The 17,169-nt window shown below is 40.7% G+C and overlaps 1 protein-coding gene across 1 annotated transcript in view; it reads left to right on the forward strand.

Annotated features, from left to right (window-relative positions):
• The first annotated feature begins 1,832 nt into the window (after positions 1 to 1,832).
• trpa1a (transient receptor potential cation channel, subfamily A, member 1a) overlaps positions 1,833 to 17,169 on the forward strand; it is a 34,411-nt gene continuing 19,074 nt past the window's right edge. The window contains exons 1-12 of the mRNA XM_036556829.1: positions 1,833 to 1,946; positions 2,750 to 2,831; positions 3,907 to 4,057; positions 5,257 to 5,432; positions 7,942 to 8,049; positions 9,469 to 9,577; positions 10,169 to 10,314; positions 10,520 to 10,656; positions 10,765 to 10,813; positions 11,718 to 11,817; positions 14,678 to 14,778; positions 15,411 to 15,580. Of these exons, the coding sequence (XP_036412722.1) occupies positions 2,769 to 2,831; positions 3,907 to 4,057; positions 5,257 to 5,432; positions 7,942 to 8,049; positions 9,469 to 9,577; positions 10,169 to 10,314; positions 10,520 to 10,656; positions 10,765 to 10,813; positions 11,718 to 11,817; positions 14,678 to 14,778; positions 15,411 to 15,580 (1,310 nt within the window). The 5' untranslated portion in view covers positions 1,833 to 1,946; positions 2,750 to 2,768. The remainder of the gene's footprint in view (positions 1,947 to 2,749; positions 2,832 to 3,906; positions 4,058 to 5,256; positions 5,433 to 7,941; positions 8,050 to 9,468; positions 9,578 to 10,168; positions 10,315 to 10,519; positions 10,657 to 10,764; positions 10,814 to 11,717; positions 11,818 to 14,677; positions 14,779 to 15,410; positions 15,581 to 17,169) is intronic.

Genomic DNA, 17,169 nt, shown 5'->3' on the forward strand with positions numbered 1-17,169 from the left:
GTGTGCCATGTACGCTACATGGCCAAAAATATGTGGACACCCCTACTAATTATTGTGTTCAGGTGTTTCAGCCGCACACGTTGCTAACAGGTGTAAATCAAGCACATGCTCATGCATAGATTTCCATAGATGATATTGGCAGTAGAGTGGTTCACCTTGAAGAGTGACTTCAGTGACTTTAAATGAGGCATTGACATTTCTGACCTGCTAGATCTGCCCCTGTCAACTGTAAGTGCTATTATTGTGAAATGGAAGCATCCAGGAGCAACAACAGCTCAGCCACGAAGCAGTGGACTTGCTGGAGCATGTATCACATAAAAATTGCCTGTCTTCACTGGAGTTTTAAACTGCCTCACATCAGCACAAGAACTGTGTGTTGGAACCTTCATGAAATGGGTTTTCATGGCCGAGCAGCTTCACACAAGGCTAAGATCACTATGCGCAACGCCAAGTGTCAGCTAGAGTGGCGTAACCACCACTGGACTCTGGAATAGTGGAAACAGTGGAAATCTGGCAGTCTGATGGATGAATATCGGTTTGGCGGACGGCGGGAGAAATATTTACCAGAATGGCAACAGTAAAGTTGGAGTAAAGCTGGAGGAGGGATAATAGGCTGGGGCTGTTTTTCAGGGTTTGGGCCCAACTTTGTGTCAGCAGTTTGGGGAAGAGCCTTTCCTGTTCCAGCATAACTGAGCCCCTGTGCACAAAGCCAGCTCCACAAAGACATTGAGTTTTTTGTGGAGGAAGTCCAGTGGTCTGCACAGAGCCCTGACCTCAACCCCACTGAACGCCTTTGGGATGAACTGGAATGCTGATTGTGAGCCAGGCTCTCTCGTCCAACATCAGTGTCCAGCCTCACAAATTTGTGGCTGAATAAGTAAAGATTCCCACAGACACACTCCAAAATCTTGTACAAAGCCTGTTCAGAAGAGTGGACGCTGTTATAGCCGTAAAAAGGGGCCAAATCCACATTAATGCCAATGGTTTTGGAATGGGATTTTGTACAAACTGATATAGGTGTGAAGGCCAGATGTCCAGATACTTTTGGCCATGTAGTGTATCAACTACACGTCGTACCACATGACATAATTAATCAATTCAGATCTACCATCTACAGTGATATTATGCAATGAATATTTATCTGCTATGCAATGGGAGCAATGACTAAAGGCACATCGGTCACTGAATAGACTGATGAATATGAAAGTAAATCATATTTTAAGGCCTTCACGGTCAACACTTCTCAATCTAACTGAACACCTGTGGGAGATTTCGGACCGACGAGTTGGACAGCGCTCTCCTAAACCATCGCCAAGAGACCAGCTGAGGGAGTCTTGTAGAATCAATGCTAATGTTGAAGCAGTTCTGTTATGTTGGCCTCAAAGACACTACAGAGTGACCAGACTTTCTGAAACCAGGGCAACAGGATCAACCCAGATCCAAAAAACCATAAATCAGGAAAATAGAGGATCACACACGGAAAATGATTTCCTCTAGTTTGCTACAGGAAGCCATCCCACCACCCTAATGAATTGCAGTGATGATAGAAAGCAGCTTAGATGAGAATAAAATCCCATGACTGATTTCACACTTCTCAGCAGTGATGTTTCGCTTATTCAATTAGCCACGAGAAAAATATGGCTAAAGCAAATACAATACAATTAAAGCAAATCACGAGTTTCCACAATTGTATTACTTCGTACATAAAATCTCATAAAACGACAGCTCATGATTCTCGACTTTCAATCCCGCCTGTTTCTTTTCAATTTTTCAGTCTTTTTTGTTTTCCCTGCTGGACTGTAAGTCCCATTAAGACTCAGACAGCGCACCCGGCCTTTTTCACTGACACACACAGTAATCTGATATTCAGGGCACTCTATATAAACCCTGTTCGCCGATAATGAGCCGCTCACAGGCTAACCGTACAGAATAGCACAGCTAACCAGGTAAGAGCTGAGTTTCACCTGCTTTTCTCCTTTTCTGTGTTTTAATATTTCACACTAATGTTAAAACCTGTTTATATTTCTCTTTTGTTATTATTGTTTGCTATCCGGTGTTGACCAGAGGAGGATGGGTTCCTCATTTGAGTCTTTGAATTTACAAAATTTGTGCAAAATTGTGAAATATTTGTTTACTGCTATTTCAAAATTCATGCCTTTGAGATTGTTTGTGGTCATTACAGTGTGAAATTCAAAATACTGAACTCTTCTTACTGATTATTAGTTATTGACTCCTTTCGTAGTAGAATCAGGTGTCAGTTTACCACGGTTTAAACTTGAGTTCATCTTTTTTATTGCAAAAAAATATATTTTGGCAGCTTAAAGCATTTTTAAAGTTGGCAATTTGTCTAATATTTCTGATTATGACATGGTTTTAAGGATATTATAAGAGTCAACCTTCTTCTCCTTCTAAATAAAGATCTTGTTACACTGGCAGAAAATTTGATTTGGTTGTATTTAATGTTTCTTGTTTACATATTACATACGTATTTAATTGGTTTCAAGAAATAACATAAAACAAAAAGTAACATTATCTACAAGTACAGTAAGATCATATCTAGATAAGATCAAAATCTTGTATCTCCAACATGGTAACAAAAATAGAAAAAAATATGGAAAAATATTCTTAACTTTCAATGGAAATACATGGTTTTTTCGGATCAGCACAGTGTAAGTAGCTGCTGGCATGAAATTGAAAAAAAAATGACTCTCTGCTGGTACGTGTGTGTTTGTGTGTTGAACGTTTGCAGTAGGTGAAAAGCACATGAGATGCCGTGGCACAGCTCGATGGACGTGGACAGAAGCAGCCAGATGCTGACAGAAGTGTTTGAGGTTCATATTTTATTCATTAAACCAAGTTAATACATTTTGTTTATTTTTGTACAGATATTGTATATTCGACGGTTATTTTATATTGATTTCACACTTTTATCTGTACAATATCTGTTCAAAAACAAACAAAATGTATTAACTCAGTTTTTAAACACTGTGTCCACTCACTGTCCACTCTATTAGACACTCCTACCTTGTCAATCCACCTCATCTGCTGCTGCACAGTTTGTGTTGGTCATCCTCTAGTCCTTCACCAGTGGTCACAGGACGCTGCTGGCTGGATATTTTTGGTTGGTGGACTATTCTCAGTCCAGCAGTGACACTGAGCTGCTTAAAAACTGCAGCAGCACTGCTGTGTCTGATCCACTCAGACCAGCACAACACACACTAACACACCACCACCACGTCAGTGTTACTGCAGCGCTGAGAATGCTCCACCACCCAAATAGTACCTGCTCTGTGAGGGTCCATGGGGGTCCTGACCACTGAAGAACAGGGTAAAAGGGGGCTAACAAAGTATGCAGAGAAACAGATGGACTACAGTCTGTAACTGTAGAACTACAAAGTGCACCTATATAGTAAGTGGAGCTGATAAAATGGACAATGAGCGTAGAAAGAAGGAGGTGGTCATGATGTTATGCCTGATCGGTGTATATGGCCATATACCAGATTTCCATATGGAGCTTCTGCTACTGTTTAGGTCTGCAGTGTACTTTTATTTTATCATAACTAATTATTAAAACTAAAGAAGCAAACCTTGGACACCAAACATGTCTTTAGTGATTCATTACATTAGGCATAAAGAGAAAACTGACCACATTTCACTTCTGACTGTCGTTTTAAGTAAATGGAGCTGAGTAAATGTGAGCTTCCACCCACCTGGTCTATTCCTCAGCTTAATCTGGTCCTGCTACTCTGTGCACTTCACTCTACTATTAAAACACTTAAACTTCTTTTCAAACATAGATATTGTCACTGTCCAAAGAAAAACATGTACTTCTCTATTTAGTGAGATATAAAAGCTCCAGCTCTCCTGTTCTGTGTGCTCCGTGTTTGCTGTTGTGCTGTTCTGCAGTGGGCTCTGGACGGGAACACTGTAGCTCTGGAGAAACACCCAAAGCAGCTGGCCGTGCGAGATGATTCAGGTGCCAGTCCTCTGCACTACGCTGCGTCCAGGGGCCACCTCCGCGCCATCAAACTCATCGTGCAGGTCGCTGGACTGCAGGGTGAGAGATGATGAGGTTTGGCTGACAAATTGTGCATGAAAACAGATGAGCTACAGTCTGTAACTCTACAGCTATAGTGGATATTTTCACTGAGGTGCCAGTTTATTAGGTACTCTTACCCTTATTGGCCATTTTATTGGAATCTACAATAAAGGTGTACTTTGTAGATTTACAGTTAATGACTGTAGCTCCTCTGTTGCTGGATAGTTTATGAGCCCCACTCGACTCTGTCCATCGATGGAAAGGGACCACAATCAGACATTGTGTTGTACAGCAGTGGTAGTGCTTGTGTTGTTATGGTGTAGCTGGAGTTTTAACCCACGTCAGCTATCATTTAAAAGTATTCAGCCAAGAGCGTCTCTGACACTCACCACTGATGAAGGGCTGGGGGCTCTAAACTGTACAGTATATAGAGTATATCGCTGTTGTTGGAACAAACCTTCTCCTGTGAAGTTAAGATTTTGGAGTTAAAAGGTTTCGTTCCAACAGCAGTGATATTCCAAATATATTGTCTTTGTTGGAACAAAACCTTGCATCTCCTCTTTTTACATAATTTGAACACCAGCTGTGTTTTACTTTATGTCACACGTTCATGACAAATGGAAAACTTCTTGTTACATTAACTCAAGAAAGTTTTTCTTTTACCTGTAAAGTGGCTTTTGGGGATACAAGGTTTTGTTCTGACATTGACAATTTAGCGGATAATCTACATGTCCAAAAGTATTCAGACATCCCTTCTGAATGTATTAATGTTAATCTCCAAAGAAAAGCATTGAAAGTAGAATAGGACACTCTGAAACAGCAGCACTAAGCATAAGGCTACCATGCCCCATGCCAGACATCAGCTAAGAGGGGTAGAAAGCACCCCAGCATTGGGCTGCAGAGCAGAGGCTCTGTGTTTTCTAGACACATAGAGTACATTGGATATATTGTGTGTTATAAAAATTGGTGGTGTGATTTTCTGATGTCATTTTATCTTATTGGTTTTTAACTGTCTCATTTAATGTCTTATATATTGTAAATGGATGTGATGGATATAGGCAAGTCTGGATTATTAAGCTCTGAATGAGTTTAAGAATGAACAGAATTAGCACACTTTTCTGAGAATATCTGTTGCTCTAGATTTACCTTTTAACACATTAAGGATAAAATGAGCAAAAACCCCATTATATCAATCACACCTGTATGTTTGTGTGTAGAGCTGAATGCAGTGGATGAAGAAGGAAACACTCCGCTGCACTGGGCAGTACAGAAGGACCAGCGAGGAAGCTGTTCGACCCTCCTCGGTCTGGGCGCTGACCCCAACATCCTCAACAAAAGCCTCCTGTCACCTCTGCATCTGGCTGTTAGCCTCAGACACAATGGCCTGGTGGAGGTAAGTCACTTTCTTACAAAAAAAAACAAAGAAACAAGATCATGTTAGCATTCTGTTGAAGCATTTTCCAACCCTGGGCCTGGAGTTTCTCCCAGGAACTAGTATTGTGTAAGAGCCCGATGAAGTGCAGCAACTTGCCGTGGCATCGATTTCACAAGCGGACGGAAGACGTCTGGAGGGATAGCCACCCACAGCTCTGTGGTATTTGTATGTAGTTCCAGGATCCCGGGTGTGTCTCCACCACATCCCATCAGTGCTCGATTGGGCTCATGTTGGGCGAACGTGCAGGCCACATCATTCGTCGGAATTCTCCAGAATGCTCCTCGGAACAATTCTGGACAATTCCTGGGCCCGATGGCACAGTGCATTATCCTGCTGGAATATCCCATCATTGTGGGGGTACATGAAGTCCATGAAGGGCTGCAAATGGTCACCAAGCGGTAAAACGTAGCAGTTACCTGTCAATGACGTGTTCAGGCGGACCAGTGGACCTAGCCTACGCCATGAGAACACACCCCACATCAGTATGGAACCACCCCCAGTCTGCACAGTGCCTTGTTGACAAATGGGGTCCATGGTTTAATAGGGTCTGCGCCACACATGAACCCTACCACAAGGAACCAAGGAACATTTGGTACCATGACTCATCAGACCACGCCTCATGTTGCCAGTCCTCTAGGGTCCAGTTAGCAACCTCATGAGCCCAGGTGAGGCGCTGTATCTGGTGTCGTGGTGATATGCATGTGGGGCGTCCTACATTGAATGTTGATGTGATTTGATGTGAGTCGCTTGTCTGTTCACACAGACAATTCTAACCAGACACCACCGGTCATGATCATTAAGCACCTGTGGGTGGCCACTGCGCTGTCCACTGTGGGGAGTAATGTCTTCTATGATGTGTTCCTGGTACCCAAGTGACACTGTGGATCGAGGAACGTTAAATGCCCGCACAACTTCAGAAATGGAATGTCCCATCCGTCTGGTTCACGTCGCCTTGCCATGACATTGCTGGCCAGTGCAACCTCAATCGTAAGATAACACCTCACAACCTATACAGGTGTGGGCGTTCCCAAGCCATCCCCTGAGGTAATGCCATAATCAATTTACATACTGCTGTCCCATTACTTTTGGCACGTACCTTTGCAAAAACAACTTGAGCAGAAGTAAAAAATTAATTAGGTCAAAAGTTCTACTGACTACCAATAAAAGTGCAGTAGAACTTCCTAGTACATCCAGCATCTATCTGCCAAGAAAGTGAATTTTGTTAGGTACTATTCTTCTCTTTGGGTCTACAGCATGCAGGTATGAGCAGCGGCAAAGCCGTCCAAGAGCTAAACCAACAGAACAGAAAAAAAATTAACCCCCTCATAATGAATTAGGAACCTAAGGTTAAAACTGCAAATTCATCATTTTAAACGTATCTACATGGAACCTGCAACTGAGTGAAGTTTCCACTGTGTACCAGTCCATTTCAGATGAGCTCTAGCCCAGAGAAGTTGGCAGCGTTTCTGAATGTTGTAGACATATGACCTCCGCTGTGCATAGTACAGTATGTACTTGCATTTGTGGATGCTGCGAAACAAAGCATGCCGGATTGTAATGCAGTCTGATGAATCAAAGGTCCCAGGCATTCATTTGTGGTTTTTGGCCTTGCTCTTAATGCGCAGAGATCTTTCTGGACTCCCTGAATACTTTGATAATACAGGGTGATTCAAAAAGATTTCAAAATGTTTTATTTCACTTGTAAGTGAGCATAAAGTTTATTATGTAATTGTATAAGTGCTCAATATGACCTCCTCCTCCAGCTGTACGGACAACATCAACACCATAGTCAAATTCATCCCATACTTGATTGAGTATGTCGGGTGTCGCTGCACTCACGACTCTTTCAGTGCAATTTCCGACGAAAAATCACGCTGCACAGTTTTGACTGATTCACTCTCATTGAAGAACACGAAACGCTTTCTGCTCAGGGGTCTCCATCTCCTCTCAGACTGAAGGGAGCCATCTTCCAGTGACAGTCAGAAACTCTATGACCCCCTCTTTCAATTGGATTGTGATTGGTTCCTAGGAGCCTTACGGTTTTAAAAATATGGCACTTTGAAATTGGATGAATCTTTTTGAATCACTGTAGATAATACAGGTATATTTAGTTATTTCATATAAAAGCCTTGCAGTCACATATTGAGGGATGTTATTTGCAAACTGTTGGATTTTTGCTGATGCATTTTTTGGCAAACATTTCTAATCCTATATTGCTCCTGTCTCAACTTTTTTGAAATGTCATGCAGGCATCAATTTTACAATGAGTGTATATTTACAAAAACAATGCAGCTGATAAGAGCATTAAATATCTTGTCTTTGTACTGTTTTGTGTAACTGCAGGTCAAGGTGGATTTAAAAAAAACACTACTTTCTGTTGTTTATTTGCATTTAATTTTTGTTGCAACATTTTGGGCTTGTTTACCAATAAAGTGAAAACTTGTACTGTCCATTTTGTTTTGCACAGGAGCTGCTCTTTCACAGCCTGACCGATGCTAACCTGGAGGGGGATCTGGGGAACACGCCTTTAATCCTGGCTGCTTCCCTGGACAACCATGAGGCGCTGTGTGCACTGGTAAACAAGCTTACAGATTCAGTTCCTATAATCCACTTACTGGCCACTTTATTAGAAACCCTTTACCTTATACTCCCAGTTTTTTGGAAATATGTATCTTTTAGGTCCCCTAGATAGATGTACAATTACAGACTATGGCACATCTGTTGCAACATATTTTGTCAGTTTCTACTTGTTTAACAATGCGCTGCCATACAGTTCCCAGCATGCATTGCAACATAAAGTGCACTCTGACTCTCCTACCCCAACAACAGTCTTTGGGACAGCAGTTACACCTCAATTCCACACAGTTCCACACCAGTCATATCACCACCACACGCTGCATTTCAGCTGCAGTTCAACCAATATAAACACTCAACGTTCGCTCGGAAACTGAGCCCAAGAATTATTGAACTTGCAGCAAAGAAAAGATGCCAGGTGTCCAGTTCAAACAAATAAGTAGGTTTAAAAGGCTGAGATCCTGTTTCTGACCACAGGACTACTGTTGACCAGGTATTATTTGGATGGTGGACCACAGATGTGTTGCTGTGGTTTTTACCCTCATCAGTGTCACTGCTAGGTTGTGAGTGATCCACCACTCAAAAATATCCAGGCAGGGGTGGCTCTGTGTTCGGAAACTGACCACTGCTGAAGGGCCAGGTGATGGTTAAGACAAATTACGCATTAACAAATGGGCTACAGTCTCTAACTGCACACCAGCAACAAGTGACCAAGTGGGTGGTCTTTGAATAGCACTGATGTCTTGAATAAGAGGAACCTTGAACTTCAGAAGCCGTATATATTCTATAGATGATTCCACTGAATAACATGCATCATATTATCCACTACCAGTCTAGAACAGCATTCTTCACTTCCTGTCCTGTCCAGGAGGTCACTGCACTGCTTTTAGCTGCAGTGCACCAGCGAGCTGGAACTCAACTTAAACTTTTAGTGTCTGACCACTCCACTCAGTCTGCACCTGTTTTGCTTGGTTTTTCTTCACTTTTAATTTTATTTTATTATTATTCTTTTTTTTTCATTTATTTTTTTTTATTGCCAATTTGTCTTACTCTGTCTATTTTTTATTTCATTAATGGTGTGTTCTGTCTTTATTTGATCTGTCATTTATTAAGCTACTATACTATTGTAATTGTAATAGTTTATTGATTTTTATTACTTTTTAGCACTTGTAAGGTTTTTTTTACTATCCAACTTCTCAGTCCCTGATTTCTGTATTGGCTCTAAAGGTTGGTTGATTTATCTCAGTAGTTTTCCTTTTCCGTCACACCTGGTTCCACTCATGAAGGCTGGATAAAGATCTGATGAGCTGAATCAGGTGCACTGAAGCTCCAAGATAACGTGGCCCTCGAGCAGAGGAAGTGAAGGACACTTGGGTTTGGTGAAATCAGCAGGGTATTGAATCTCTCATCTGCTCTCCAGTACAGGAATGGAGCAAAATTGTGCCGGCAAAACAAGCTGGGTCACTTTGCTCTTCACGCAGCTGCCTTCGCTGGAGCTAAGAAATCCATGGAAGCCATTCTTCAAAAAGGTCAGGTTGCATTACATATTTGCTCATTTTTTTCTAACTAAAGGTTTAAAAGTATTTAGATTCACTCTGGAACAGCTGCACATGAGCTTTAGGTTACCATACATAATGCCAAATGACGGGTGGAGCTGTTGTTCCCCAGAATTGGAAATACTGTTGTGATGAAGCTTCATTGATTAAGTGGAATCATGAAGTTCCATTTAACACTTTGGGAATAGTAGTAGTGATAAAGATCCACTAAACACCTTTGGGATGTGGTAGAGTGATAAAGCACTGCTTAACATCTTTGGGATGAACTAAAGTTACCATTAAATACCTTCAGGATGTGTTGGAGTTTGTGATCAGTTGAGGTAATGTAGATATATAGACAGAGTTGGAGTGATGACAGTTGAAAACCTTTGGGATTAGTTGCAGTGATGAAGCTCCACTGAACACCTATGGGATATATAGGTGTGATGAAACACTATTAAACATATATGGAGTGGAGAAGCACCCCTGAACACCTTTAGGATGAGCAGGTGTCTGGATGCTTTTGGACATATTGTGTATCATCACATTATATCTTCTCCACTGTGGCTTCTGTCCTGCATATAGGAGAGGAGGCTGGCATGTCCATTGAAGCCCACATAAACTTTTTGGACAGGTCCATCAGCAGCCCTCTTCACCTGGCTGTACGTGGGGGAAACCTTGAAGTCATTGAACTCTGCATTGCTTATGGAGCCAAAATTGACCAGCAGCAGGTATTCAATTCATAAACGATTTACATTTCTACAGCCCATTCTACGCTGGAGCCTTCAGGTATGTCTGACATGTTTTCCAGAGTTAAATTACTAGGATTAACCATAACTGTGAAAACGTGGTGGATATAATAACATAATTGTTGTAATAAAATGTGATGTTTTATTATGGAACCATAGTAATTATTTCCTTTCCCCGAATCCACAGTGTGATAAATCCACTGCGCTCCATTTTGCCTGCACTCAGGGAGCTATTGAGGCGGTTAAGGTCATGCTCAATGCCTACGACAGAGTGTGTGACATCATCAACATCACTGATGGAGCCTGCCAAACACCACTTCACAAGTATTTATGAAGAGTCACAAATTCTGTACTCATTAGTTTTATCTCCTGCTTAAGAGATACAAACAATTGCTAAATGTATTTCATCTTACTCCAATTTTCCTTTGGCAGGGCAGCTATTTTTGACCACTATGAGCTGGCGGAGTATCTTATCTCACAGGTAATAGCTCCTGATTGATGGTCGAGGCATGCAGTGGATAATTTTTTGCAAGTGAAATTAGAAATATTTCAAACTATACTTACATTAAGTACAGTGTGCAAATAATTTTACAATTAAAGCTCAAGGAACCTTTCTAAATAGGTTCATTTTGCCGTTATATACAATAAACAACTGAAAAAGTGTTTTAAGAATAACTTTCCACTGTCCACCAAATGGCCAAAGTATTTAACCCCAAAAAGGCAGTCCTAATCTTTGGTAACGCTTACATAAGCACTGCCCTAACCATTCGCAAAAGTGGTGTGGCCAGTCTTCCTCTGTTTGTGTTGGAGAAAATCAGTGAGTGAAAGCAAACCACCAAGCGATAGCTCATCTACAACGCATAACTGAGTTATCGAGCTAGATCTTCTGTCCATCCGTTATCTGTTCATTTGGTCGTCCATCAGTTTGTTTAGTCAGGCATTTTAATAATTGTTTATTCCTGAGACTTTAAAGTGTAGGTTAAAAACAAGGTTATTTACTTAGATTTGGCAAAAGAACTAATTTACAAATTTTCCGCCTATCCCAAATAAGTCTGCCAAAATTTTTACTAGGTTACGTTTCCTTCTTTAGTTTTACACTGGAGCTGAATGCCACACTAGTTAGCATCATGCACACAAATGCCTTTAATTATTAGTCACTTTAGCCTTGTAGCTCCAGTGAGAACTTGTAGAAGCAAACTTTTGAACACCAAACATGTCTTGGCTGATCAGCTTTTGGGGTGAGTGGAAAATTGGGTACATTTGATTTTTGGCTGCCTCAGTCTTTCAAGAGTCATTTGTTTTCCTAGCAAATCAACAGCAACTGGCTAATATATCTACCTGATATATCTCTACTTGCTAGGCTATGTTCATTTGGCTTGTTTCAGGGTGCAGACATTGACTTCATTGACTGTAAAGGCCATTCACCTCTGCTGCTGGCTACCAGCTGTGGAGCCTGGAGAACAGTTAACCTGCTTCTGTCGCACGGTAATCCTGAAGAAACCTTGTTTCAGTTTCATAAGCAGAAATAAATTTCTGGGTGGAGTGAAAAAGTGGGCTTATAAAGTGAAAAAGTTTGTAGATGCAATTTCCAAGCACTTCATGTCCTGCAGTGTCAAAGGGCCTGTTTATTACCGAATTACGCTATATGATACCGTGCCACCAGTGTGCTAGTTACAGTGAATTTTCTTATGCTCACTGTAAAGATAACAGTTAATGTTCTAGTAACACAATACAAAAACTTTTAATTATAATTTCTCATTTGATCGCTAATATAGCCAACTAAACTCACGTCAGCCTAAACCGAGCAGCTACTCAAGCTAGACTAAAACATGCTGATTCTGATTTATCTAGCAATGATGCGAGTGGTCCAAAAAAAAAAGTACAAGCATAATTTGTTAATCACTCTCAATAAGTCAAAGTCACACACAAAGTCACTGGATAACTGTAGCACTGCATCAGGGTTGGGGCAGCTGCTGAAAAATTAATAGTTAGCCACTTTGTAGCTACTTTTCCAAAAGTTGTAGCTGCTACAATTTAGCTACTTTTCTAGAAAGAGTAGTGGCTACTTTTTAGCTACTTTTTGAAAAGCAGTGCGCTACATTTTAGCTACTTTCAGAATGTTTTCAGAATTGATTGTCAGATTGTTTGTGAATCTCCACCTGACACACCAAACAAGCCCAACTGATAGTCTGAACAAGACACTGCATTTAATCATGTGCCAGAAAGAAAAGCTGCAAATATACAAAAAGATCAGCAGAACTAGATGTTAAGGTAAAATAACATAATCCTGCTTCACTGTACAATCGTTATAACACAGTTCTAACACAGTTTTCACAATAAATGGTCTTAAACGCTGGAGTTAACGCATAACTGCTAATTCACCAACCTTTAACGTTGAAGACGGACGCGCAGACTGCTGGTCACCATAGCAACACAGATAACGAAAAGGCAAAGAGAGAGATTTAAGACGAACATCGATAATTTGGAGACGAATGGACTTATTTGCATTTATAATCACGCCAGCTGGTTCTCTCATACATTTAATCTGCAACAACTCGCAAAGCTGAAGTTGCTTCTCGTTCAGATTGTCCTGTTCCACCTTAAATGATGCAGCAGAACAATCTGGCGCCTCCGGCACCATTTAAGGTGGAACGGGACGATTCGAACGAGAAGCTGGTGAATGAGAAGCGACTTCAGCCTCGCGAGTTGTTGCAGATTAAACGTATGAGGAAACCAGCTGAAAAAGCAGAGCAAAGTAAAAATTTGCATTGTTTTAATTTCATTTTTAGTCTATACTAGAACATCAGCACATACTGAAACATACTTACAGCCATGATAACATAAAATGTTGTGGCGCCCAAGGTGGTTTCATTTTTGTTGAAAGGACAAAATGGCTCTTCTTAACATTTCGGTTGCGACCCCTGAGCTAAGCCTACTAGTAAGGGGTGATCAACGTGTGACCGTTTGCTCCAGCTGTCCACGTCGCCACCAGCCTAGTTAATGACCGTGTTCTATGGATAGGATTTTGCACGGATCTCCTGAAGGCTGTAGCGAAATTGTAGTGAAAATTATCACTATAGCTACACAGAAATTTGTAGGCACTACATCTACTGGCTACATTTCATAAAACTGTAGTGGCTACAGCTATTAGCTACAAAAGTTTGTAGTTAACTACAAAAAGTATCGCTGCACAGCATCTCATGCAGAGCGGGTAGTTCAGCCTATGGCGAAACCACAGCTGTTCTTTGTGTAGTCTCATTGCTGTTTCCACAACTGAATCTCAAAAAGAAAACTACAGAGGATCTCAGTGTCCTCATGCTGGTTATAGACAGCTGATAATAAACTGAAGGCTTAGTGAATAGCAGCAGTTGCTAAGTAGTGATGGTAAAACTTTCTATGAATGTCACCTTTGTAAGCATCTATAAACACATTTATAACATGTTATAGTGTATTCATTAGGCATTATAAACATGGTTATAAATATTTATAAAAAAGAATTACACTGAATTACACTTTATAGCCATGTTTATTATACATTATGAATTGTTAATATAATGCATTATAAATAGTGTTATTAACATGTTATAATGTCAGTGCCAAAGAAGTCAGTCCCAGCTTGGAGAGCGTAAAGACAAATACCAAGCTAACGGTGGTGAACATTACCTTTCCCACATTGGGTAAAACACTGATGGCAGCTCTAGTTTAAACTCTGACATTTGAAGCCTGTAATGTGCTTTACTGTGAATGTTTTAGTGTTTCAGTAAATCCTTCAGTAAATACTTCAACTTGAAGCCTCACTCTGAACACTGGAGGAGGCTTTAGTACAGTACGCTTCACTTTACTTAGAGCGGACAAATACGACTTATGAGCTCTCATAATTTGTTATGATCAGTACTTATAATGTATTATGTTAACAATTCATAATGCATAATAAACATGGCTATAACATATAATGCATTTTTATAAATATTTATAGCTATGTTTATAATGTCTTATGAATGCATTATAACATGTTATGAATGTGTTTATAGAAGCTTTCAAAGGTGACATTCATAGAAAGTGTTACCGTAGTGATTAGAGCGCTGAAAACACAGGGCAGAGAGCGTAATGATTCTGATTGGCCATATTACAGTGCTCATAGAAAACAAATCAGATTTCATTCTCTTAAAAAAATGTGGCATAATAAATATTCTCCGTATTTGATCCGGTAGGCCTGTGTTCGGCGTGGCCTACCTGCGGCTACGCCCCTGTCCTGTTTTAACACAAAGTTCTTTGCAGATTCACTGAAAATGGTGGAATCCAGTAAAAAAAAATGTTTGCTCATGTTTTCATTGTTTTGTTTCAGGTGCTGACCTGAAAGTAAAAGACAAAGTTGGCTGTAACTTCTTGCATCTGGCCATCTTGCAGCCTAGAGGTTTGAAGAACCTGCCCTCAGAAGTGCTGCAGGTGACATACACACCTTTTCTCTGACCTCCTTCATACACTGTATAACAGATACATTCAGTTTATATTTATGGTAAATTATGAGTGCAATTTCTTCTGTTTTTTACAGCAAAATCTCATTTTCAAAAAATAATGATATTTTACTGCCATCTAGTGGTCACTTATGGCACTATCACTATCACTGCACAGTATATAGTTTGTTGATCACTATTGCTGTATTGGCCTTTGCAGTATTATGTTGCAAATATACGGTGGATGTTTTGATGAACAGACTTTCATTCAATCCAACAAGAATGAAATAATGTTAGTCAAAATAATGCAGGCCAGTCTAACCATGCTACATTACAGATTCTCCAATGGTGCAAGGCACATGGCAATTGCAATATATGGCAGTATAATCTTAATATTAAAGTTTTTTCCAAATTGTCCAGCCCTACTTCATATTATCCTGTAACCCCTTACATCCCAGGCTTAATACATACTAAGGCTTATTATGCAGTAACTACAGGGACTTTAATGCAAACTGGTATGTAATAAAACTGTGTTCCTGTTGGCGGGTTCATGGCATTTTAAGGGGTTAACTGAAAACCACACGGAGGGACAGTACATTTCTCTTTCGTGTGATTTCTCCACAGCATGAGAGTGTAAGAGAGCTACTGAATGATGAAGACTCGGAGGGCTGCACTCCTCTACACTACGCCTGCAGGCTTGGAATACCTGACTCAGTGAAGAACATGCTCGGACTGGAGGTTTCGCTGGACCAGAAGTCCAAGCAGAAGAAATCTGCCCTACACTTTGCAGCTGAGTGAGTATAATGAGAAATAAGCTCCAAAATAAAGCTCGAAAATTCGATTAGAACCTTCAAACCTATTAAAATCAGAACTAGTCTTAACAGTTTGGCCCAAATTCTTTGTAATGAGAGTATTTACCTCTATATATAATCTCAGATAACCAGTAGCAGTGGCTCATGTTTAAACAGCTGGCTTAAAGCAAGGGGACAGCCAGTGATAAATTACATATTATATTCCAAATACAGTTGATGAGGCAAGACATGCAGAAATTGGTGTCCGAAGTTTTGCACTGGAGCTATCAGACTAATGTAACTAACAAGTAATGGAAGCTTCTTAGTGGGTCATCCTTATGTTTTCCAGGTCATTTTGGGAATAGCCCTATATTTACAGGGCCCTATAGTCTCATACATACATCATCTAAACCGCTTATCCTTCTGGGTCGTGGTGGGGTGCTGGAGCCTATCCCAGCTGTCATTGGGCAGAAGGCAGGATACACCCTGGACAGGTCGCCAGTCTATCGCAGGGCAGACATACACAGTCACACTCACACCTAGGGGCAATTCAGCATACCAATCAGCCTGACTGCATGTCTTTGGACTGTGGAAGGAAACCGGAGTACCCGGAGGAAACCCACGCAGACACGGGGAGAACATGCAAACTCCACACAGAAAGGACCCTGGCCGGGAATCGAACCCAGGCCATTCTTGCTGTAAGGCGACAGCGCTACCCACTGCGCCACCGTATAGTATAATAGTATTATGTTTACATATTGCCTTGATCATAATTCCTCAACCATTCCTCTAATGTATTTACAAACATACATATTTTGATGTTAGATGTTCAGTAAATAGAATCTGAATTTGTGTTAATGTACATGCTGCTTCCAAATAGGTTGCCCTACACTCTGATGGAACATTTCAGTGAACAAAACTGAGAATCAACTCATTGATGGGCAGCATTTAAATGTTTTTAGTCATTATTTTATTTGAACACCGCAATATTAACCCCCTAAAATCCCAAGCTTGTTCCATACTAAGGCTTATTATTCAGTAACTACAGGGACTTCAATGTGAAATCGTTGAGCTATTCTTTGGTTTTAGAAGTGTGTAATAAAACCCTGAATTTAAGGGGTTAACAACATCGCAAAACATTACTAAAGTGGGCATTTGCTCTAACAATGGACTCTGTGAGCATATCCTCAGTGACTACATCTCCCCTCCACTTCAGTGCTATTTTTAACATGCAAACTTGCCCCTCACCATTTCTTCTTATGCCACCTCAAGTTTGTTACCTGATTCCGCTAATTTGCTAGTTGGGCTACACATCTGTAAAAAAGAAGGGCAGTTAGGTTTTACGTATTCTACACTCTCATTCTTAAAAAATGGTTTGAATTAGTTTGCTTTGCTAGCTAATTAGCTCCCTGGCGCTAGCCTAACTGAAGCAAGGTGTGTTCCTATTCCAACATCGGTTTGTCGTTGTTCCCTCTATGATCTTTGATGAAGCCTTTATGTTAACCAGTACCAACCCTTTCATAGGTTCCTTTCATATATCATATTGAGGTACGGTGCATCATCCCTGCTGAAAAAAAACAGCACAGACCAGC

Source organism: Colossoma macropomum, unplaced genomic scaffold (assembly GCF_904425465.1).
Source record: "Colossoma macropomum unplaced genomic scaffold, Colossoma_macropomum, whole genome shotgun sequence".
NCBI classification, from domain to species: Eukaryota; Metazoa; Chordata; class Actinopteri; order Characiformes; family Serrasalmidae; genus Colossoma; species Colossoma macropomum.